This window comes from Callorhinus ursinus, unplaced genomic scaffold, assembly GCF_003265705.2.
Source record: "Callorhinus ursinus isolate GAN/ISIS: 27379988/994484 unplaced genomic scaffold, GSC_fseal_2.0 scaffold65, whole genome shotgun sequence".
NCBI classification, from domain to species: Eukaryota; Metazoa; Chordata; class Mammalia; order Carnivora; family Otariidae; genus Callorhinus; species Callorhinus ursinus.
In genome coordinates this window covers 4,706,566-4,732,026 of record NW_027397127.1, presented here as the reverse complement: position 1 = coordinate 4,732,026, position 25,461 = coordinate 4,706,566, and the positions used below count along the sequence as shown (strand labels likewise).

Genomic DNA, 25,461 nt, shown 5'->3' with positions numbered 1-25,461 from the left:
TGGAGAGCTGTTGCGGTGGCAGATCCAAAGTGAACAAGTGGAAAATAGCCACCGCTCTTTACTAGGCAGGGCCTTGGGTAAATTCTGCCCAAGAGAGCCAAGAAGTGACCCAGATCCTGATCAGGAGTGTTAGAAATTCATCAACAGAAGCGGTAACTTGAGAAAACTGTGATTTGAATCATATGCTCCATTTTAGTTGAATGTTTGATAGGAGATGCCATTTTAATCTTGAGTGCCCCTCAATGTTTCTCTCTCTCTCTCTCTCTCTCTGTAAAAGGCAGCTTCAGGGAAGGATGAGCTGGGGTTGGCTTTTTTGCTTTTTTTTTTTTTAATTCATTTGCTCCCCTGTTTTTGGATGTTTGAATTCGGAGAATCCTTGTGTCAGGGGCCTGTCTCTGCAGGAGCTCCTATCCATCCGTTCTGTGCTTTCACAGGCTATGTCAGCATCCTGGGTTGGGGGAAGAAGATACAGATCCCGCTGGTGTTGTTACCCTAGGGGGCCACGTGTCATCACCACAGCCAGATTCCATGCCGAATTGTTTCGCATGGGGGCATCACGCCCTCCTCCACCCTCCACCAAGCCCACCCCCAAAGCCCATGTCTGGGTTGCAAAGGAGGTGCCAAGAAATCAGGTCCCTGTGAGTGCAGGTTTAAGCGCTTCAAGAGGAAGACCTTTTTGTCCAAAGACTTGAGCTCAGTCACGCAGGGACTTCAAGGAGGGAACCAGTGGCAGGGCCCTTGCTGAGTCCTTGTGGACTCTAACTAAGAACAAGTTTGCCTAAGAACAGAAAAGGTGGTTCAGTGACTTCCTCTGATGGCCCCACCCCACCCCTGTATTATAGTAGACCTAGACTGAGCTTCAGTGACTCAGTGGTCAGACCTGCAGAAAGCAGCAGGATGCAGGAGAGTCTCCTGGAGCAAGGTGAGGCCCAGGAAGCAGCCGCGGGAGGGACCGCCCCTCTGCAGAGGCCTGCTGGCGCGGAGATTGTCAGTTCCCAGGACGTGGTGGGGGAGCCCGACGGAGAAGAGTCAGAGTACTCTGACTCCCCTTGAGCTCCTCGTGACCCATACCCTTCATTTTCAGCGCCCCCCCTAACCCCCGAGGGCTTGGCCAAGTTTGTCTCAGTGCCTCTTACCGTCGGGGTGTCCTCCAGAAGGGCCCCTCTTGAGCAACTGGATCCACCCTGCCCGCCATAGGGATGGCCGATAAGAAAATGCCCAAGGCCTCAGTGCCCCTTGGTCCTTTACCAAAAGAGAGGTTGGAAGGAAGTCACAGGAGGAGCCCCTGGAGGCATGTCCTGTCCCCTTCCAGGACACGGAGTCTCCATAGGCAGATGGTGTGTGGCTCTGGGGGGGGGGGCGGGGAGCAGCCTGGGTGGGGCAGATGCTCAGCGCTGGGGTGGTGCAGTGACTCTGCAGACTCGCCCTTCCTCCCTGTCTCTGTGGCACGGCACAGGTGGCCAGTCAGCCCGGGCTTTCCGGCAGCCGCATGCTTCTAGAAGCTCGCCTTTGCCCTGGTTATATAGCTCAGTGCCCCATTCTGGCTGATCCTCACTGCTGCTTGGAAGGAAAGAAGAAAGGGAAAGCCACGTGCCCGGCCAGGCCAGAGGCAGCTCCACCTGTCAGGGGAAGAGGGAGGTGGAGGTGAGCCGTAGGGCCAGGGGGCGCTCAGAAACGTACAGGTGGAGGGAAGAGAGAGTGAGCCCAGTCCATAGGCCGCATGGGGACCCGCAGCTTGTGTTCGAGGTATGGGGGTGCGGCAAGCACCTGACATGGTCTGCACCTCTTACCTTGGGCTTTCCTGGCAGGACCAAGGAGGTTCCGCAGCCACCTTGGCCAACGTTCCAGATGCCATTTGGCAGGACATGGGAGCTCACCGTGTGTGTGTCTGAGAGCGTTCAGAGAAGAGGACAGTTTCTTTTCAAACAGCCCCAGGAAGGGAAATGAGTGCTTCTCCAGCCCCTTGGGTAGCCTCTGCCAAGGATCTGGGCCAACGCGAAGGGTCTGCTTTGCTGGCCAGCTTGCGGCAGCAGTTCAGAATAGCCGAGGTGATCATGCCTGCTTCCGGCCCCATCCCTCTTCCCAGTATTGGGTTCTGTACAACCAAAGATGGTCCGGCCCCCATCTTCTTCCCGGAGGCCCAGGGACACGTTCGTCTGTCCGTGCAGAGGGCGGTTGGGTTTAGTGGGACAGTCCGCTTACTTTGCCATCTGCCACCTCCAGCCTAGCCTCTGTTAGGGCTCTCCTCTCTGTGCTCCTTGCTAATTCAGTGTTTTGTGGAGTGGGCACAGCTCCCCACCAACAGCAAATTGTCCATCTGTCTCCATGCACTGGTGTTGGGGCCTGGTGGGCCCCCCCCCCCCCGGCGGAGTTGGGCACCTCGGGGGCGGGGGGGGTACCAGAAAGCCATTCCTCCCCCTCCCTGGAATTGTAGCCGTTGATCCGGAGTCCTCTGTCCTCTTTGGGAGACTGAAGGGGAGGTGGAGGAGAACCTTCTTCTTCTGTATATAGAGTGAGCCAGTCCGTGCTCAGGAAAACCTGATGGCTTGTTGTTGCCGCTGTTACTTTTTTTTTTGTACACTGGTTTGCTCCTCGTGGCACGGAACAAAACAAAGCAAAAGTCGTCTCAAGCAAAGCTGTTGTTTTTGGAAACTTGCTTTCTTTCAGTGTGAGTTTTGTACTATAAAGAATTCTTCATTTATATCGATGTTACTGTGGTAGAGAGAATAAGATGGTCTTATTTTTGCCAGGGAATTGGCAAATGCCTCTGGCCCGCCCCCCCCCCTTCCCCATCCCCAGGTGGATTTGCTGTGTACTAGGCAGACCCCTCCCTGGCACTCCGCACCCAGGGGCCCCCTTTAGAACCAGTCTTCGTAAGCCCCCTATATTTTTGCCAAGCTGGTGTGCTCGCTGCCGCCCACCACCCCCCCAAACCGGTTTGCTCACCTCCCGGGGCATTTTGTAATGCGTTTTCTCTGTTTTGTAAAAACCTTTTGATTGTACCAAAATGGTTTCTGCAGTCACCTTTGGAAATAAATGGTCATTAATTTGTGTACCTAGCATTCTAGAATTTTAGTCTTAGGTGTTTCTGTGGTTGAAGATCCCCGAATGATAAAGGACCCCTCACCACGGGACTTAACTGTTACAATGTTTTCTTCATTTACCCTTATTAAAAGATTTATGAGAACCTAGGCGTCTTGGCCTTCCTTCCCCGAATCCTCTTGGAAGTCCCTCTGCTTTGAAAAGTAGCCAAAAGGACCATTCGCGCCCCCCACCCCGTGGCGGACCACCAAAGGGCAGCTCTGGCCTGGGAGCCCCATGGCCGGAAATTCCCGTACACACTGCCTGCTTCCGCTGGGGACATAGGGCTTTTGCTCTTGGCGGGGGCTGTCTTCTGGGGACATCCGCTGGCTTCACTGAGTACCCCCTCCAGGTGCGCTGGGCCAGGCTATCAATGAGCCAGGGCCCTGCAATCTCGGGACCACAGAACCGCTAGCTGGGGCCAAGCAATGTCCCCCGGTTCTCCACCTGTAGAACGATAGCTACATCCGTGTGCCCGGCATGGCGCTAAATCCCTCCACACACATGCCCTCCTGTGATCCCCACAGCCGCACGCCAAACTGGCTGGTAACGCTGTTCCCGGTGGACGTGGGTGGGCAGACACCGAGAGAGCAGGCTCTGAGCTAAAGGAGACGCTGGGACGCCAGGCCAGTCGTGTTAGACTCCACAGCCCATGTGCTTTGTGTTCTCCTGGGACACCGCTGCCCGTCGGGGAGGGCCGCGATTATCCGGCAGACCCCTGCCTGGGGGCCCCCAGCCCGGAGAGGAGGGCGAGCAGAGCCAGGCAGGGGTGTGGAAGGCAAGCGAGAGGAAGGGGAACCCCACGAATGTGCGAAGCAGAGGAGCCAAACCCAGCTGGTGACCCCGGGGAGCCCCAGAGTAGAGCTGAAAGGCACAGGAGTAAAGGGGAGCAGGGACGCAAGGCAGGCAAGAGCTGGCCCCGGGGCCAGGACAGAAAGATGGGTCACATGGTCTTTCTACGCATCTCCCTCTTCAGAAAGGGCTGAACGGCCGGGACCGAGGCCATGGCCTTCTCTGCCCTGGGCCGGTGCATCCGCCCCCTGCCCGCCGTCTCGGCTCCAGTCCTGGCCCCCTACTGGTGGCAATAAGTGCAGATCCAAGAGCAGCCTTCCCTGGGCCCCCCGGAAACATCCACTGCTCCGTCTCCTCACCCCCACGGTCCTCCGCATCCCAGGACCACACACAGGGAGAGACCCTTTGCTCCCAACGTCTCATGGTCCACTTTTCCCCGCTGGGCCGTCTTCCCCTTCTTTGCCTTTTTTCTTTGCGTGGGTCTCTCAGCTCCCCAGTCTCCTTTCTTGTTCAAAGGACTGAGCTCAAGTGTCAGCTCCTGGGCCAGGCTTCCCTGAGCCCCAGTCCGAGTTAGGTACCCTCTCGGCTTCGCTCCTGCCAACCCCCCCCCCCCCCCGGGCCCCCCGCAGGGCGCCCTTCCCCCCCCCCCCCCGCCCCTTACTAAGCAACGTGGTCTGGCTGGCTGGCCGTCTGTAGACTGAGCTCCTGGAGGGCACAGTGGGGTCCCATTCATTCTCCTGTCCCTGGCACAGGACCTGTTCCATAAAAGGTGCTCCGTGAACAGCCAGCTCATCCCGGAGCGCTGCAACATGGTGGGAGGCACCACCACCACCCGAGGGAGAAACCCTGCCACATCAGCTGTCCCCCATGCCATGGGCTCTCCCGTGTGGAGCTGTGTGCCTCCGTGTGCCCAGGAGCCTCCTGCCCCGGCCTGGGGTCCTCCGTGCCCAGCCTTCCCTGGACCTCTGAGTGGAGGGTGGCCAAGGCATCCAACTTCTTTTCTGTATCCTTGGTAGCTGTTTGGTCCCCACCAGGGTCACCCCTCCGTTCCCCAGGGCACACGGAGTTGGCGTTGGCACGGCCAGAGCCCCGCCAGCCCACGGGATATGCCAGCTACCCCTCTGAGGGGGAGGGAGCGCCTTGGGGTGGTTACACCATGATCCCCCCCGCCCCCCGCCCAGTGAGTTTTCCCCTTGTCCTGCTTTGCCAAGGCCAGTGGAGGGGCAGAGATACACATGTCAGTCTGACAAACGCCGTGGCTTATTCCAAAGGATATGTGGTTTGCTAACCTTGGCAATGGGCAAGGCCGGCCTCGTCCAAAGTCAAAGACTCTCTGTTACCACCCGTCCCCACCCCTCTCCCAGTCAGCGTTTGCCCAGCATCTACATTGCCCATCTGGCCCTCTGCAGCCGATTGTCCTGACTTCAGGGCGGCTCCTCCATCTCGGCCAGCCGGTAGCCCCGGAGTCTCGCGACGGGGCAGGTTTGGGCAAGGAGGGCTGACGCTTCCTTGACCAAGCTCTGACAGGTGATGGGGCCAGTGGCCTGAGCTGCATGGGTGTTCTTTCCAGCGATGCCTCCCCAGCTGCCCCTCCACTCCCTGGTCTCTCCTGCCTCTCCCCAACCCCCTCGCGTTCAAGGGGGTTTGCAGGGGTGCTGCCCGCTCTGCCTGTCCCTTCAGCTGTTCCTTCGCTGCTTTCCAGAAGTCCCAAGTCCCTTTACTAGTAAATTTTTAAAAGGAGGCCCTGGGCTCTTGGGTCTCCTGCCCGCCCTGGGAATGGAGGGGCCTTCCTGCACACTCCAGAACACACCCTTAGGTTTCGAGAACATCGCAGCGGACGAGATAGAGACCACGAAGACAGGAGCTTGTAGATTTTCCTGCATATTAGAATCACCTGGGAAGCTTTAACCGAAATCTCAATGCCCAGGCCTCACCCCAGCTCATGATTCAAAGCAAACTTTTGTTTTGTTTTCACTTGAAGCTTCCAGGTTGTGAGTCATCTCTCTGCCCTGACCCTCTACACCGGGGCCTTTTTCAAATGAGATTTTTGAGACCTACCAAAAAGTCTGAAGAATAATACCAAAATCCAGCTTAACAAAAAGAACCTTACCAAGACAGTGGGAGCCCCGTCACTCCACAGATTTGGAGTGTTCCTCAGAGCCTCCCAGAGTCTGGAGAAGCCACCCCGGGGTGGGGGAGGTGAGGGATGGGTGGGGGCAGAGCGGGTGAGGTTCTGGCCTTTTCCCCTTGCTTCACCCGGAACAACTCCCAATTTTGTTCTCTTTTGTACCTTGAGGTTCTGTAAATAATTCCATCGGGAAAGATGTTTAAAAGTCGCTTATTTCCATGCTCACTAGGCCTGTCTTCACTCAAGCCCTAGATCGTGGTCGTCCTGAAATAGTTGAAAAAGCATTGCACTAGCTCTCAGCGGTTCTCCGCCCCCTCGGACGCCCCGGGTACCCTTGGCCGAATCATACCTCTCTGAACCCCAAGGTGCTCTGAGACACCCAGGGAGAAAAATGGCTTTATAAAGTCCTGTTTGGTGTCGGGGGGCCCTATTTCCAGACGGTGCAGTTACTCTGCCTGTTCTCAGAGCTCAGAGGTTCCTTGGGGTTTTGACTACACTTATGTAACTGTGCGGTTGGGGTCTCTGGGGTGTGTAGCAGAGGTGGTGCCTCAGTTTTAAAGAATGTTTCTGTATTTCATTGACCCTAAGACCTCTCCCCCCCCCTTTTTTTTTTTTTTTTTTTTTTGCTTTTTAACATCTTTAAACCTAGGCTTCAGCTTACAGTCAATGGTATGACATAGTTCAATCAGAGCTTAGTTTTCTTTTCCAGAGGCACATAAATTGGGTCCATCTCACAACCCCACAACCCGAGGGGCCTTAGAGTAGCTGAGATGCCAGAATCGTTGCCTTTGATTCCTCTTCCTGGCCCCATGAGAGTCACCCTCCAGTAGAGAAAACCCCTTTGGAAGAACTTACACTTTCAGTGTATAGTCTCTTTCCAACCCTCCATCTTCTCTTTCTTTCCTGCCAGCATCCACGCCGGCTGGGCAAGCTCCCTGCTTCCTGACCAGAGCGGGGCTCACTTTGCTGGGCGACCTCTTGGGGCAGATGGTTTGTGGGCCATGAAGGGAAGGCGGTGGGGTGCACCTGCATAAGGAAACCCACCATGCCAACCACCAGGGAGGGAGGGAGGGACGGAAGGAGGGAAGGAGGAAGCCAGAAAGAGTTGGGGAGGGAGCCAGACAAGCCAGGCCCAGCCATCCCCAACAGCTCTGGTTTCTTTATTTCCCAACCACAGCTTGGCCAGACAGCTCAGCCTGCTTCCGTGGGGAATTCCCAGGGCCAGTCATTGTCAGAGATGAGCCAGGAGGGGTGTAGGAGGAAGGAGCCCAGCCTTGCCCTGGACTCCCAGGGTTGACATGAGCAGCTGTCTGGCCCCCATGGAGGAAGACAATGATTTCCTCACCTCCTCCCACAAGGCGGGAAGAGTTAGGCAGTGGGCCTTTCAAGGTAAAGCAGTACCTTGGCCTGGGGCAGCATAAGCCGTGGACATTGACCGCAGTGGGAAATGGCCAATGACCTTCCCTCGGCCCTGGCAGCCACTCTCATTAAGCTTGGCCTCTGTGGCCTTTAGGCCAAGCTCTTCCAGAAGGGGAAGGAGAGTCTGCAGGGAGATCCAGGGATACTTGGGCACAGGAAGCAGTTTTTGGACATCCCCCCACCCCCACCCCGCCCACCCCCCAACAAGAGCTTAGCAAGACATGATCAGCCTGGATTACAGCCGCCCTCATGTAACTGGGTTAAAGTGTTGGCCTACTTAGGCCCCTCCTGCAGTGGCCTCCTTCAAAGCTGATGAGGCCGATTAGGAAGCTATTTCTGAGCCCTAGTTGTGTACCCAGAAGCCCCGGGGCCTTCCTCCTGTGACAAGAAAGACAATAACTAAGGCTAGACAGCCAAGGGCAGAGTCTGCCCTGCCTGTGGGAGAGAAGGGCTGTCAGACCTCGTGTGTCCTTGTAAAAGAAGGAGTCAGATAATGTCAAGCCTAAGTGTCTGGATTTTAAACTTCAAAAACCCAAACCAACTAGTTTTCAGCCAAGGACCTTGTCCCATGTCTTTGCCATCTCCAGCCCTAGAGAGAGATGGTGGAGCGTCAAGTTGAAGCCTTCGATGATAATCACTAGCCTCGATTCAGTAGGAGGGCATTTGAGGGAGATTGTGATTTAACCTCTCTGAGCCTCAGTTTACCCGTCTGTAAAATGGCAGTAATAATAGTGCCTACCTCAACAGAGCTGGGGGAGGATTGAATAGATAAGGCACTTGGCACGGGGCCGGCACATCGTCGGCACTGCTTCCGTCAATGTTAGATGCCATCTGCTGTCATTACCACCACTGCCACCGCCACCATTGCCATCCCCACCCTTATCCTCATCAGGACGTCAGCGTGAATGCCGAAGAGCTCTGTCTCTGGAGCCGGAATCCTAGCTCTGCCATTTTGTAGCCGGCTGGCCTTAGACAGTTGATGACTTCTTCAAACTAGATTCTCATGCTCTAAGATGGGAGCTTTATAAGGCTGTTGACAAGTGTGTACCGTGGTCCTTATCACACAGGAAGCACTCAGTGAAGGTTGGCTATTTTAATTACTTAAAAGGGGTGATCAAGACCAGTGGTTGCTGGGGGGCTGGGGTAGGGAGGGATAAATAGGTGAAGCACAGAGGCTTTTTAGGGCAGTGAAAGTGCTCTGTACAATACTATAATGGTAGACACATGTCATTAAACATTGGTCCAGACTCATAGAATGTACAGCATCAAGAGTGAACCCTAATGTAAATGCTAGATTTTGGGTGATAATGACGTTATCGGTGTAGGTTCATCACTTGTAACGAATGTACCACTCTGGTGGGGGGGAATTGATAGTGGGAGGGAGGCTGTGTGCGGAGAGCAGGGTGGCAGGCACTGAGTATATGGGAACTCTCTATTACTGCTCAACTTTGCCGTGACCCTAAAACTGCTCTAAAATTACAGTCTATTTGAAAGGAAAGGAAAGCTAGATTGTTAAAAATTTAGGATGTTAACCATAATCCCCACAGTAACCACAAGGAAGAGAAATGAAAGATACAGAAAAGGATGAGGGGATCAAAATGATTCACAAGAAAAAAATCCATCAGACACAAAAGAAGGCAGTACTGGAGGAAGTGAGGAACGAAAAGAGATATGCCATACAGAAGACATGTAGCACACTAGCAGAAAAAAAAAAAAAATCCTTCATTATCAGTAATCACTAAACGTAAATGGGTTAACTTGCTATTTAAAAGAAAGATATTGGTAAAGTGGATGACAAAAAGACAAGCTCTAAGTACGAGCTGCTTACAAAATACTCAGTGTAGACCCAGAGACACAAATAGGTTGAACGTGAAAGGATGAGAAAGATACTCAGTGGAAACAGTGGTCGCCAAAAGAGAGCTGGGGTGGCTAAATCACAGCAGGCCAGATAAATTTTAAGGGAAAAGTTGTTCAAAGAGGCCAAGAAGAGCATTCTTGTTGGTAAAAGGATCAATTCATCAAGAAGATAAAACAATTATAAACATACACGCCAAACAACAGAAATTTAAGGGATATGAAGGAAACATTGACAGAATTGAAGGGAGAAATAGACAGTTCTACAAGAATAGAAACTTCTGGATCCTGCTTTATATAATGGATAGGACACTTAGTCAATAGATCAATAAGGAATAGAGGACTTGAACAGCACTATAAACCACCTAGACGTCAAAGACATACACAGCATACTCTACCCAACGAGAGGAGAGCACACATTCTTCCCAAGTGTACACGGAACATCCTCCAGGATGGGCCATATGTTAGGCCAACAAGCAATTCTCAATAAATTTTAAGATATGGAAATCACACAAAGTATCTTCTCTGACCAAATGGAATGAAACTAGAAATCAATAACAGAAGGAAAACTGAAAAAAAAAATAACTGAAAATATGTGGAAATTAAATAAGACACTCTTAACCAACGGATTAAAGAAGTCACCAGGGAAATTAGAAACTGCTCTGTGATGAATGAAAACACAACATACCAAAACTCACAGGATACAGTGAAGGGCACTGTTCAGAGTTGAATTTATAGCTGTAAATACTTACATTAAGAAGGAAGCTCTGAAATCAACACCCTAACTTTATACCTTGAGGAACTAGAAAAAGAAGAAAAAACTAAAGCTGAAGCCAACAGAGAGAAGGAAATAATAAAGATTAGGGCAGAGTTAAGTGAAAAAGAGAATAGAAAAAAAAAAAATAAAGTCAATGAAACCAATAGTTGGTTCTTTAAAAAGACTGACAAAATTGACAAAACTTGAGCCACACTAAGAAGAAAAAGACACAAATAACCAAAAATTGTAAATGAAAGCAGGGATATTACCACCAACCTTACAAAAATTATAAGAATTATCCGAGAACACTATAAGTAGTTGTATGCCAAAAAATTAGATAGTCTTCAGGAAATAGACAAGTTCCCAGAAACACATGAATTACCAAAGTTGCCCCCCGCCAAAAATAGAAAAGCTCAACAGACCTATAATAAGTAAAGAGATGGAATCAGAATCAAAAACCTCCCAACCAGGAAAAACCCAGACTTCACTGGTGAGTTCTATCAAACATTTAAAGATTTGGCAGTAATCCTATTCAAACTCTTCCAAAAATAGAAGAGAAAGGAACACTTCCTAACACATTCTATAAAGCCAGCAGTGACCCAATACAATAGCCAAAGATACCATAAGAAAAGAAAACCATGGATCAGTATCCATTATGAGTATAGATACCAAAGTCCTCAGCAAAGTATCAGCAAACCAAATCCAACAGCTCACTAAGAGGATCATATCACATGACCAGGTAGAACTTATCCCAGAAATGAAGGGGTCATTCAAAATAAGAAAAATCAACCAATGGGGCTCCTGGGTGGCTCAGCTGGTTAGGTGTCTCACTCTTGATCTCAGCTCAGGTCTTGATCTCAGGATCGTGAGTTCAAGCCCTGCGTTGGGCTCCACCCCGGATAGGGGGGGGACTTAAAAAAAAAAAAAAAAAATCAACCAGTGTAGTACACCACATCAAGAGAAGAAAGGAGAAGTGATCATTTCAAAAGGCAAAAAAGGCATTTGACAAAAGTCAGCATGCTTTCATGACAAAAACATCGAACAAACTAGGATTAGAAGGCAAGTACCTCAACGTGATAAAGGGCATTTATGAGAAACCCACAGCTAACATCATACCCAGTAATGAAAGACTGAAAGTTATCCCCCCGAGATGAGAAGCAAGACAATAATGCCTGCTTTCACCTCTGCTATTCAACATTGGAAGTCCTAGCCAGAGTAATTAGGCTGAGAAAGAAACAAAAGACACCCAAAATGGAAAGGAAGAAGTAAAACTATATTTGCAGGTGAAATGATTCTCTCTATAGAATCCCATAACACACACACACACACACACACACACACACACACACACACACACTACTAGTGTATAATTAAGAAAGGAAGGAAGGAAGGGAAAGAAAGAAAAGGAAGGGAAGGAAGGAAAGAAAGGGAAGGAAGGGAGGGAGGGAGGGAGGAAGACAAGGATAGTTTAGTTGCAGGATATAAGATCAATGCACAAAAATCAGTGGTGTTTCTATATGACAATAATGAACGATCTAAAAAGGAAGTTGAGAGAAACAATTCCATTTATAATAGCATCCAAAAGAATAAGATTCCTAGGAATAAATTTAACCAAGGAGGTAAAAGGCTTGTAACTGAAAGCTATAAAATATTTCTGAAAGAAATGAAGACTTAAATGGGAGGGCATCTCGTGCTCGTGCATTGGAAGACTTAATATTGAGATGGCAACCGTCCCGAAAGCAATCTACAGGTTCAAAGCAATCCCCATCAGAAGTCCAATGGCCTTTTTTTTTTTTTTTTTTGCAGAAATGGAAAGGCCAACCCTCAAATGTATAAGAAATCTCAAGGATCCTTGAATAACTCAAACAATAGTGAAAAAGAAAAACAAGGCAGGGGGGACTCACACCTCCCAATTTCAAGACTTACTACAAAACTAGAGTGATCAAAACAGCGTGGTACTGGCATAAGGGTAGACATATAGAACAAGGAAATAGAATTGAGAGTCCAGAAATAAATCCAAACCTCTATGATCAATTGATTTTCAACAGGGGTGACCAGACCATTCCATGGGGAAAAGAACAGCTTTTTCAGCAAACAGTATCAGGACAACCGGATAACCATGTTCAAAAGAATGAAATTGGGGCCTCTGCCTCAAACCACATGTGAACATTAACCCAAAATAGATCAACAACCTAAATAGAAGGGCTAAAACGATGAGAAGAAAACATAGGGGTAAATCTTTATGACCTAGCACTTGGCAATTGATTCTTAGGTTTGACACCAAAAACATGAGCAACAAAATAAAAACATAGATACATTGGATTTTGTCAAAACTAGGAAGTTTTGTTCATCAAAGGACATTATAAAGAATGTGAAAAAGACCAACTACAGAGTGGGAGAAAATATTTTCAAATTATTTTCAAATTATTTCTCTGATAAGGGTTTAATATCCAATATACATACACACACACACAAACACACACATATATATATATACCAGTATACATATGTATGTATCCCATTACAACTCAACAAAAGACAACCCAATTAAAAACTGAGTGAAGGATTTGAATAGACATTTCTCCAAAGACGATCTACAAATGGGCCAATTAGCACATGAAAAGGTGTTTCAACCTCAATGGTCATTAACGAAATGCAAATCAAAATCACTGTGAGATGTTAGTTTGCACCCACGAGGGTGACCAGGATCAGACAGACACTAACGGGTATTGGTGAGGATGTGGCGAAATTGGAACCTGCATACACGACTGGTGGGAAAAGTTTGATGGTTCCTGAAAAAGGTAAACATAGAATGACCGTATGAGCCAGCAACTCCATGCCTAAGTATATACCCAAGAGAAATGAAAATGTATGTGCACACAGAAACTTTGACACAAATGCTTATGGCAGCGCTATTCAAAAGAGCCAAATGTTTGAAACAGCCCGAATGTTCATCAGTGGATGAATGGCTAAGCCAGTTTGTGATATAGCCATACAATGAAATATCATTCAACCATAAAATATCAGTCAGCCATGGCTTAGACCGACCTCAAACACGTTATGCTAAGTTAAAGGAACCAGTGACAGAAGGTCACATTTCGTATGTCCCCATGTGTATGATATATATCCAGGGTATGTAAATTCTGGGAGAGACCAAAAGAAGATTAGAGGTTACTTACGGGATGGGTGAGGGGAGAAGGGGGAGTGACCTCTTATGGGGATGGGGTGTTTTGGTGGATCGATGAAAAAGTTTTAAACTACAGAGAGCTTGTGGTTGCACGGTGTTGTAAATCCACTAAATACTGCAGAATTGTGTGCTTTAAAGTGGTTCATTGTACGTTACGTGAATTTCACCTCAATAAAAGACAACGTCAAACAAAGGAGGTGAAAAGAAGGCAGTTTCTTTTTACCTCTCAAGGGTCCTGTTTGCAGGACTCACTCTGTAGCCTTCCTTAGAACCAAGGGGGTCGTCTGCACTTCCCCAGCCTTGGGCTATTAGCGATTTCGATTTGACCTTCTCCAAGGCCACAGATTCTTCTGCAGTGGGACGAACCCAAACGGGGGAAGAAGGAGCCAGTTCGGCCCATCTACCCCACCGGAGCAATCCCAAACTACTTGAGCAGCCATATTAACCCCATGCCCCCTTTCCACCCCCATCATTCATGTGTACCACGGACCACGTCTGCTGGGCAAGGTAAACCCAAACCAGGTCACCAAGGGGCATGGCTTCATGTACAGGGGTGACTATGGCCACCCACCACTGTCCCTGACCACAGTTCTGGGAAAGGGGCCGTGGCCGAGGCCAATGCCAGCAGGGTGGCAAGGTCTCCAATGCAGAGTTCCTGGAACTCATCTGAATGTCTGAAGTGGAGAAAGTTTAGGGAAATGTGTGCATTACTCACGCTAGTACTGCCCTTCCAAAAAGATGGGGGTTTCCAGCTCTTTCCAGGCCCAAGACGCCCTTCCTACTCTGCCAGGATGTGTGGGAGTGGGGCATGATTGCCCCATCCAGCTGTTTGCTCAACCCGTCTCCTGTGCTGATGCGCACCGATCCACCTCTATGGGTTGACACCTACCCTAACCTTGGATCATTCCAGAAGACCGCTGAGACGGAAATGCTGGTTCGATGAAAAGTGACTAGAGCAACTCCTAGTTTCCAAATCTGCCTGGTGTTTAGGCCACGACTCCAGCCTAAAGCAGCTTCCTGTCGGTTCAGATGTGATTTACCTGCTCTCTTGTGTACCGGTTGTGTTTCCTGTTTTACAATAATCCAAACTGAATACTGCCTTCCTGCCTTCCTGGCCTACGTAGCAGGGGAAAGTCACCCCGAGAGGGACTCTGATTTTCCGCGCTGGCTGGGTCATCCATACCATCCTCTCCTGCTCTGTGAATAGATTTTTTTCTTTGGCTCCTCGGGCCTCCAGGATTCTTAGCACCAACGGCCTAGTCCATGCTGTTTTCTCTCTCTCCCGGTCATGGGAAGGGCCCGGAGCCTTTGAGAGGCAGCTTTGCAGTGAGAAGAACAACTCTCCACCACCAAATGCCATTCCACATGCACGTAGACCTACTTCTTCTATGAGCACACATTTTCTTTCTCAACCAGCTAGCGCACTGCCGCCAGGGAGCAGGACAGCTGGGGAGGGCCACAGGGGAAGGGACACCTCTGCTCGGGTGCCCCTCTGAGGTGGAAGTAAGTTAGGGGGGCCCTATAAAGCCAGCCCGATGTTGCCTGGGCCCTGGTCTGAACGACCTTCCCCAACTAGACCAAATTTGGATGCCCCCCACAACTCTTAAGCTCCGAGGGGACTGGCTGTTCGTTTGTTTTTATGACATTAACACTATCATCATTCTCAAGCCAAGCAAGGGGCCATGCCTCTGTGGGGACAGGCACACAGGAAATATTGATGGATCACGTTGAGCCTGACATTTGGGAGGAAAAGGCCAGAATGGAAAAAGAGATGAGATGACAGCTTGCCAAAGGCCCTCAAATTACCTGGGCAGGTTGGGGCTCCAGCCGTGGTTTTCAGATTGTCCCGTGGGACCTGGCGTTCTGTTGGAACTGATCCAAGATTCCGTACACATTCGCTTCAAAAAAAAAAAAAAAAAAGTGTATAAACGTATGGTATTTAAAAACTGTAATACAACCTGAAAGAAACCCCTAATGCATACCTAATGTTGTACCTCCAGAATTGCAGTCGAACACCCACCAGTGGGTTTAGTGGGAGATGTCGGGTGGCCTTGTTTCCGTTCAAACCTCAGGATCGATGCGTTTCCTGCCTGAACTTCTTGTAGGCCTCGCCAGGCCTGGATCAGAAGGCGGTGACTGCACCAGGATTTCATGGTTTAGGTCTGGACATACCCACTGTCCTAAAACTATAGGAGTAAGATATCCCCTCTTCTCTGTGCAAATCAGAACCTTCTTGCTGTCGGGCAGGCCATACAGAGTACAGAAATGAATGGGGTGCCGAGGCTCCGCCTCCATCATCTGTTGCCCCGATTATAAATTTTTAGAGTCATCAACACAGCCTTGTTGTCCTCATTAGCTTTCTAAGGAACCGGTGTGCATCTGTAATTTGGAACAACAAAATACCGCTTTTAATCTCGTATCTTTAACATAATGAGATGTCAGCTGAGATTTTGATTAAAAAGCGAAGAGAGTCTTCCACCATGGAGGGAGACCAAAGGCTAAGCAAATGGCTGGCCCCTTGTGACTCAGCTGTGTCCTTCCAGAATGGGAGCTCACGCTCAAGGACGCCAGGGCAGTTGGTGAGCACAGAGGCACGTCTTGCAGCCACCACCCAGCTGCGCGCTCCAGACTTAGCGCACCCTATATCTAACCTCTGTCGGGCTAATGTGATCATCTGTCATGATGGAAATCTGCAAGCACAGGTCAGTGTTCAGTTATATAAGGCACACGGCCTCTACCAGGCCTCTGGGCCGGTTCACTGAAACCATTTGAGATAGTCGGTGCAATACGAACATGATCTATTCAGGGTCATTTTTAAATCCATTTGTAACCAAGTTCTCAGGACGAGGTAGTCTGGCTTCAGAAGAGTGCTTCGTTAGGATCTAAGGCAATTTCCTCCCCGTCTTGAAGGATTTCTTTTCACAGGCCTGGGGTCTGATCAGGAGATTGTCCTACGAGCTATTGGATCAAGGGAGGCCTTTTAACATAGGAGCCCAAGCCGTCTCCACAGGGCCCGCCCCGTGTGCATCCCCCCGCCCCCCGCATAAAGCTATTGCTCCTGCAGGCGGAAGCCTGGGCAAACAGGGGGAAGCTGCGATGGCTGAGCCCACACCCACACGTGTCTTGGCTCCTGTGGTCAGAGCTGCAGGAAGGGGGAGAAGCCATTCTCTGAATGGGCGGCCATTCACTAGCTCTCCCGACCGGCAGCTCTGAATGCGTGTGTGATTTCACCACGGCTGATTGCCCCCAGCTCTACCGATGGGACCCCTTGGGCATGAGGGTGTTTTCCATCAACAGAGAGGAACGGCCGTGCCGCTCCTCCGAAGCAGTGGAGCTATTTCCAAGGTGCCTAGCGGGGCATGACATCTAGGGAGGAAATGCTGAAGCTCTGCGAAGAATTTAGGTAGGTGGAGTGTGATTATTGAAGTTGAAATCTGTCCAGACCATTGAGTTAACCACTAATGTGATAAAAAATGAAGGCTGTGGGCTCGTGCAATTACTTCGTTCTACCTGAGCCTATTAATATTGTCTAAATCATTACAAAAAAAAAAAATCCCATGTACCATTAACCATGAATGATGGAACTGGATAAACCTCGAGCAGATGGCCGCCTTAATGGAGCACCATTCAACACTGCAGTAGTCCTCCGGGATCTGAGATGGCTGTTTTTAGCCACTGTGATTGACATCAGCACGTGTCACCAAATTCACACGGGCAGCGGGGCTTTGGGGCAATGCAACAGAAAATCCGCCCGTGTGCATTCACGAGCAATTAATCCTGAAATATGCATGGGACGGCGTAGGATTTAGCACTGAGACAGCAAATGATTTAGAAAGAGCCCGAGGTATTCGAGCAATGTCCCCGGTGGCCTTTCCACGGGGGAAGAGATAAGGCAACAGCTGGGAGAGAGGTGGCCCACGAAGAGCTCGCCTTCTCTCGATGCAGGCCCTTAGCTGGCCCGGGGAGGTCAGCAGCACCAGCTGCCTTGCCTTCTACACAGATGGTTTCCCCAAGCTCGGGCTGGGGGTAGAGCTCATCTCCTGCCACTCCGGAACTGGAGAAGTAACTGGGGACACGTCTTGAGTGTATGGTAGGCCTAGTGTGTGTGTGAGTGTGTACCTGCTCCGAGCAGCCACATCTGGGGCGTTTTCAGATTCCGTCCCTCCCGTGCCGAGAACATGGCAAAGCCTTGAGGGCAGGAGAGAAGAAAGGCTTCCCACCTCCTGAGATGCTCTCGCCGGGATAGCACTGCTAACTGCCCCCACCAGCTCGCCAGAGGGAAACACCTGTTGATAACACACCGTCCAGAAGGAATCTGGAGCTGCATAAGCCCGGCTATGCTACCACCGGACTTCACGTCTGATGCTCGCCCCAGGTCCGAGGCCAGGGCGGACTGTCCAATAAAGGCTGGACTCAGTCACCAAGCCAGGCTAGAGGGCCAGGCACAAGGAGGCCACAGGCAAATCATAGGGGAAGTGGGGAGCAGCTGCGGGTCGGTGAGGTTTCCCGAGTGCCGGTTTGGAAAGAAATCGGCATCAGCTCCGTTTCCAAGTCTTCGACGGTTAGCGTTGTAACAAGAAGCCCCCACAGGACCAACAGCCTTACGATGAGGCAGGCAGGTTAAAGAAAGAGACACCAAACGGTAACTCAGTTTTAACGTTTTATTGGGTAAATGATTTTAAAGATAGTAACAATAGTGTCAAAACTACTACAATATCTTTCCACAGCCATACCTTACAGACCCACATAAACCTTCTCATTTTTTTCCTCTCGTTCAGTTTTAATATTTTCAAGCTATACATATCATATAAAATGCCCATTTCCAATAGTTTCTTCAAACTATTAAGCAATTAAATGTGGAAGGAAGGAGGATCTAGTTATACTTGGAGGGGGTTTCAGGTAATCTGCGATGTCTCACTGTAATCCAAAAACAGGTTACTAAGAAAGAAAGAAGGAAAAGAAGAGCTACCCCAGGTAGCTTTTGCTCATTACGAGTCTCACCACTGTATCACCAAGAACTCTGTATGCTGGTGACGGATTCAAAGTAATTTCGGGGAACATACAAAACACTAAAATAACTTAGAAACTAGATCCAAATATTTCAAAAGTAATCGACTTTGATATACAAAAACAGTCAGAGGTGGTTACAAAAGTTTGTTTTCTCAGTGCGTCTATGTACCAGCGCAGTTACTGGGTCCAGAGCAAAATAAAAGGTTTCTCTTCTTCTGAAACAGTAATAAAAAACAAGGAAAACAGATCTTTGTATATAAAGGATCAATGCTGGTCTTCAGAATAATGTAATCGGAAACCCTTAAATCGAGAGGCACACAACGGGTTTCTGCTTTTAAAAAATAAAAGGAAAGTCACCAGTTTATTTCAATGGAGGAGGTGCTCACACCCCTCAAATAAACTTAATTCAATTGAACATCACTAGCAAAAATCACTTAGAAACTGTACAAAAATAAAAAAGTTAACACATTTAATCCTGCAAGGTTTTTGTAAGGACTGGAAGGCAGGCTTTTGGAGCAGCATTTGGGCATGGCTGGGGGCTTCTTTGGTTTGATCTAACACACGTAAGAGATGGAACCCACTCCAGATGACAGTTTCAAATTTCCTGCACATTTGAAGACATGGAAAGAGGCCGGTATACAAACTTCTGGTGTGCTGGGCATTGGGACTGTGTGTACTGGACTAGAAACTCTTACACCTGCTTGAAGGGGGAGGGGGGACCGAGAGCAAGCCTTGCACATTCCTCCATCAAGTACACCGACCTCTCATGGTTAGGGGAGACTGGGGTGGGTGGGAGCACACTCTCGTGCAGTCCGAAGGCCACTTAATGGGGGTTGGGGTGGGCTAGGGTGGTGGTGGGGGGCAATTGTTCTTTTAGAATCTGGTACCTGGCTGACTTTAAGAACAAGAAAACCTTCCAGAAACGGAAGCCTTTTGCTACATACCAAAGTAAAACGCGTACTGTTTTCCCAGAGGAAAAAAAAATACCCAGTTGCATTTGAGAAACAAAACACAGAAATGGAACTAATTAACATTTAAAAGGGGGGGCAATGTAAACTTTGTGCTACTCAAATGAAGTTCAAGTATTACTTCTGAGCTGTTTAAAGATCACTGAACTTATACAATATTCTGGTGATGAGAGTGCAATTCACATTTGTGTTTCTGGACAAATAAACCACAACTGGCTGAAACACAACCTGTGCAACCAGAATCTTCGTCTGAGTTAAAGACACATGCTACATATTTCAACATGATCCAAGTTCATTCAAACCACAGACTTAACAGCTTTGTACTATACGATGAAGGTGAAAGGGTCTAGCGTTTTTCTGTTTGAAGCACACCATTACAGTTTGCAGGACACCCTTTACGCTACAAAGTCTTTTTAGTCAACAGCTATTTAGAGACAAAAAAAAAAAATGCACTGTGCATTAATTTGAAAACAAAAGGAGACAAAACTATCCTTTTCCCCCAAGCCATGGTGGGAAATATTGCTGACCTTGTCCTCTGAAGCCTGCAGGATGGTTATTTCTTCAGTATAACATTATTACAACTGGTAAGAAAAAATCTGTAGAACATCTGCATATATCAAGAATTTTTTAAAAATCTGATATGATTTTTAGAGTCCGCACGACCAGTCACGTGACCTGCTCAAGATTGATTAGCACCGTTAAATACATAAACACACATATGTATGTATGTACGTGTAAGTAAATGTATACACACACACATATGTATGTCATAGATCTTTTCTTTGAAAAACAACAACAACTTCTAACCATGAGCTCACCCAGGACAAGGAGCCTGTTGAACTGATGAGATGATGGATAAGATGGGTCAATATTGGTCTATTTTGTCTCTCTTCAGTTTGCTTGTTTTATTTACTTTTTTTTTTTTTTTGCAGCAGACAATATCATTCAGCTTGTGCTCAGTTTCCCTATAAGGGCAAGAAAAAGTTTCCATCAGGTAGCCACCTGGTTTTATGCTGAAAGACGAATCTGCTCCAAAACTGCTCCCAAGGAGAAACAAAAGGACTCAAGATCCCTTGCTATAGCCCAAGAGCTAGCTTTCTCTGACTAATCTCTAGGTGTAGTGGAACTGGCTACCAGGATTGCATTTCAGGCTAACAACTGGCTTCTTAGTTAAGGCATCACAACTGAAAATGGTTATTTCAACAACCGGCGCTGTGGATGAAGGAATACCACCAAACCTCTAAGGACTCTGACCAAAATGAAAGCAGTTTCCTCTGCCACAGTGGCAAGCGGAGGGAATTCAGGCAATCAGCGCACCAACTAGCAAAAGGGTTTTGAATTCGGAACTAGCAGTCTGTCACTTGTCACAGCCGACTCTAGGTATAAGCTCCGCCATTTTGATTTTCAGTGACATCTCAAGAGTTTTAGACTACATATTCTGCACCACACTTAAATTCATCACTTGATATACAGGTTTCCTGTTGGAAAAAAATTACACACACACACACACACACACACACACACACACACACACACACTATAGGAAAATGAAGGTACTCTTTCTCCAGAATCATCTGTCATTTTTCCTGGGGATAGACACATGGACCTCCTACTCTTCCTGACGTTGGGAAGTTCTCTTTGTATGCACCGTGGGAAGACCAGCCCTGCAAATGGGCTGGGGTCTAACAACTCTGTCATTTCTAAATGCCGGCTCCATTTTCATAGGTGTAATGTAACATCTTATCAACATAGTAAATGTGTTTCTATCAAAAGTATGTAGTGCAGAAAGACTCCAGTCTTATCCCCATGACAAACATTATCTGAAATCACGGCATATATGAACTTTTGTTTCACTAGATTATCTTTACTATTTCTTTAAATAGTCACTAAAATTGTCTCCGGCCAATCATGATTTATTGAAACCTAAAGCTAACAGGTTTAAATTAATATATAATAGACAAATGTCTCTTTTTGGTTATTTGCTCAAGATAAATTTTTTCACCTTAAAAAAATACTTAAGAGTAAGGAATTCATCTAATCTGCTGTTTCACATATAGACACAATAAAATTTTATAAGAATATTTCTCTAAATTGCCTTTTTCCCCCCTAACCTCTCTTAATTCCATTTAATTATATTCTTCTCAAAGGCACTAAATTCTCTATCTGCTCTCTTCCTGATATTTGCTGCTCTTCAAAATGATTTCTGTAGCATATCTGAAAGGTAGCTTGTACTTTCTTAAAACAGTGTTGTAGTTTGTTAAGTTGGTTCTATAAAGTGATGAAGCTGTCTCTTCTATGATAACCAGCACAAGAGGAATGAATGATTTCTCACTCTCTGTGACAAGCTCTATCATGGACCTTTGCATGTTCTCTACTAGAACTAAAGTTCATATATTTTAACCATGGGAAAAACACCGAAGGAGTGAAGACCCACACACTAAGCTCTCATAGCAAAATGCGTATTAGACAAATTCAAGAGTAATATACAAATACCTGAATTTGATATGAATTGCTCCCAAACTCAGCTATCAAAAATTCTCTATCTTACCGAGGAAAAACTAGAGAAAAACCTAAATAAAATCCTTTAAAACCACACAATTTCTTCCATCCACAGTTGAAAGAAGGAGGGAAGAGAAGACAGAAGGAAGGGAAGGCAAGAAGGACAGAAAGACAGAAACCTGATCGAGAGAGCAAAGCAAAATTCTACATAATATGGCAAGGAAAGAAAACCCCAAAAGTTATATATGCTGCAAAAAAAAAAAAAAAAATCAATGATCTAAAATAATAAAACAGAACCTTCTTAACAAATGCCATTTTCCTACCCGTTACCATGATGATCTTAACTGATGATGTCCAAGCTTCATCATGGCAACGGAAACTATCATCATAAAATGGTACAGTAAAAGAGATAGCTAGACCAAGAAGGGGCAGGGTCTCCTGGGAAGAGGTCTGCAGAGAGGCCCAGTGACTGGCTGTGCGGCTCAGTGTCAGGAATAATGGTTGTATGGCGGAAGGGGATGCCCAATGCCATTTTGGAAATGATGATGCTGGCGATGAGCAAGGTATTCAGCATAGCTCAGGGTCATCTTTTCACTACGGTACCTGAAAAAGTCAGGGAAGAGACAAAGTTAACATCAAGAAATAGATGACACGCCAATGTCAGAGCTAGGAGGGACCTTAGAGATAACTTTACAGATCTGGAGAGACAGAGGTCCAGAGAGAAGTCGTGACTGGCCCAGTGCCACACAACCAAGTGGCGAAGCTGAGATCCGAACCCGGGAATCCAGAGTCTAAGTCCGGTGCTCTTTCTGCTCTACTGCTCCGGGTTTCAGTCATTCTAGAAATTTCCATGCCCAGCCCCCTCCACCAGCCCCAGCTTGCTAGCGGGAAGGAACAGAGGAAAGCCAACCTGTTGCCATTGTGCACACATCTCATTCACTTGACTGTTCTTTCTTCCAGGACCTTCCCTCTTTGTCCATTCCCTTCCCTTCATCCACGCATCTACTCAGGCCTTGCCATTTGGTAAGAACAGCAACAACGAAATGCTTTTCCTAGTACTGGTATCCCGAACCCTCTCTTTCCCCATCTCTGGCTCTCCTTTTACCCCCTCACTTCTCAAAAGTGTAACGTGGCGTTTTCTGCCTTCAGCCCTTCATCTCATGCTGCCCCTCAGCCCCGTGTTCCTTGGCTCCTGCCACTCTTCCACGGAAGCTGCTCTTTCAGAAGGTCACCCCTGCTCCTGCTTGACGTCTCCCTTAGGAGCCCACGCACCACTCCCTTCCTGAAGCTCCCCTGTGTCGTGGGCTCTGCACCGCCACACGTCCTTTGTTCTCCCCCTCCACCCCCGCCACCACTGTCGCCCAGACTGCTTCTTCTCTGACTATGCCTCCTACTCCTGCCTGCTAGGATTTTCCGGTGTTTTCTGCCTTCAGTGTTTTTGAACCTCTACTCTCTGTGCCCCCTCGGGGAGCCCTACCTTTATCGCTTCAGCTACAACCTCTTCACAGATGATCCCAAATCACCATCTCTTGCCACAAGTTCTATCTGCGTACACTTCTGGTGACATATGGGACATTTCTATATACAGACACCTCAGGAAGCACTTCAAATCCAGAATCAATGCTGAAACGTGGCTCTCCTCCTGCGGTCCCGCCCTTGGCTAAAGGGTGCTTTGGTGCCTTGGTGCTCTTCATCTAGAGGAAAGCCTTGACCTGTTCTTCTTCCCTACTTCTGAATGATGACTAAGTCCTTTTGTTGCTTCCAGTGTTCTCTCGTCTGTTTGCTCCTTTCTTCCCACCCCACTGCCACAGTTCTTATTAAGGCTTCCCACTCACCTCCTTTGGATGGCTGCCCCAGATTCGTAGGTAATAGCAATGTCTCCTAACTCCTTTTCCTGTGTCCCATTCCAATCTTACACCTCCCCAAATCCATCTGCTTCAAACCCTTCAGTGGCTACTTACTGCCTCTAGAATCAGGTCTACGCTTCCTAGCCGGGAAGTCAATACCCTCCATGATATGACCCAACCCACCCTCTGGGCCATGTTTCACTCCCATCACCACCTTCTGTATGTACCCTGAAAGACCGGCCAAATCAGACTGTTGAACCTTCCTCAGAACTTGGCTCTATACTTCACCACCCACATGCCTTGACTCACTAAATCAATCCTTTTCCTCCCCCAGCCTCACATATTCTACCCATTCTTCCAGCCCAGTCTCAAACCTCCCTCCTCTCTGAAATGTTGTATTATCTATTCCCACCCCTCATGTTAAGTCCTCTTTCCCTACTTTATGACTTCACACCATCCATCACATTCTGCCTTATATTTGTCATTACTTTCGCACACGCCCTTCTATTCTCCTAGACTGAACTCGGGGAAAGCAGAGAGGGAGGCATTTTCAAATGTGTAACTCCTCAGAGCTGGGAAAAGTCCATTTGTAGACTCTAGGCATTCATTGTGGTTTTATGGAATTGAAACAAATGGAAACAGCAATCCATTTTCCTAAAATGTTGGCTATTTTTTTAAAAATAAGTATCCCCATCATCCCACGGGAACAAGTATTTGGCATTTGTGAGTCTAGCTCAGTTGTGATTTTCAGTAAGCTTCCCTGATAGACTCCTATCGCTGCCAACATCCTAAGGTTAAATTCAAATTTGAAGAGTGCTTATCAGAAGCCGGGGGTTCCGCTAAGCAATGTCCAAAGCTAGCCAAGGGCTAATTCTGGTAACGTTCTTCAATAACGTAGTCTACAGGCTCAGAGGACTTGCTCGTGTAGAGCCAGAGGAACCACACAGAGCTAAAGGCGGGAAGACTGGTACGTCACACGAGCCGAGTTCCATCATACCCACCCCCAGGATGGCCCTGCCGTTCATTTCCGTTCGGTTTCAGCAAAGAAAAGCAAGTAAGAGAGACCAAAGAGATCAAAGGGTTACAGACATACGCATCGAAAGGTACTGGTTAGCCTGGCACTAGAAAATGCCTTCTGTACCTGGTCAGTTTTATGGTTTTCCTGAATTCATTAGTTATCGGAGCTTTATATCCTCCTTTCCTCAGTAAGGAGTCTATGGTCTGAATATGGTCCCATCCTGTGGAGAGTAGACCAGATAAAATACCAGTCAAGCACATGTCATAAGCACTTTCAGGCAAATACAAAGTGACTTTGTGGAGGTCACAGCTATTACTGTCACCAAATACCATCAACTCCTTTGGTCCTAAGAACAGTCACACGGAAGAGCTAAGACTTCCTCCTGTAGAGAAGCAGGTCTGCCCCCCCCCCCCCCCCCCCCCCCCGCATACCTTAAGTGCTAGCTACCCGTGGCGGCTGACAACATTGGCTTTTTGATCTCAATCGCATTCAAAGATGAGAAGTCTAAGAGGCTGGCAGTGACGGCTCAGGCGGGTCTCGGTATTAACCCACGAACACTGCCCTCTCCTCTGACAATGACATCTTTAAAAGGGAGGGAGAAGCCTAAATGTCACTGTGCCAACTCAGTAGGAGTTAGGACTCCCACACTAACTCATGGTAATTACCGTCCCTGATGGTATCTTCTGGAGTCAGTGAAGTGTATCTGTGTGAAGTATGCAAAGGCATTTTTATTGGTTCTGACGTGGGATGGTATGCTTAATATCCAAGGCCCCCTCTCTCTCGTATATACTTCACGAAGCCAACAGGAACGACAGGATCGAGACATTTTCGAAAGCAACCCCAATAAACCGTCCGAGAGCTGTCTTAAAGACTAACTCTCTTGTCAGGGTGGGGGGCGTGT

The 25,461-nt window shown here is 48.0% G+C and overlaps 2 protein-coding genes across 8 annotated transcripts in view; one reads left to right on the top strand and one right to left on the bottom strand.

Annotated features, from left to right (window-relative positions):
- Nucleotides 1–3,187, top strand: part of TMEM164 (transmembrane protein 164) — a 161,754-nt gene extending 158,567 nt beyond the window's left edge. For all 7 annotated transcript variants that reach the window (XM_025853657.2, XM_025853653.2, XM_073885778.1 and 4 more), the window contains one exon: nucleotides 1,809–3,187. The gene's annotated coding sequence lies outside the window, so the exon portion shown is untranslated. The remainder of the gene's footprint in view (nucleotides 1–1,808) is intronic.
- Nucleotides 3,188–17,865: 14,678 nt separating this feature from the next.
- Nucleotides 17,866–25,461, bottom strand: part of AMMECR1 (AMMECR nuclear protein 1) — a 111,064-nt gene continuing 103,468 nt past the window's right edge. Inside the window, exons 5-6 of the mRNA XM_025853668.2 lie at nucleotides 24,684–24,780; nucleotides 17,866–22,298 (exon numbers count right to left, since the gene is read on the bottom strand). Of these exons, the coding sequence (XP_025709453.1) occupies nucleotides 22,184–22,298; nucleotides 24,684–24,780 (212 nt within the window). The 3' untranslated portion in view covers nucleotides 17,866–22,183. The remainder of the gene's footprint in view (nucleotides 22,299–24,683; nucleotides 24,781–25,461) is intronic.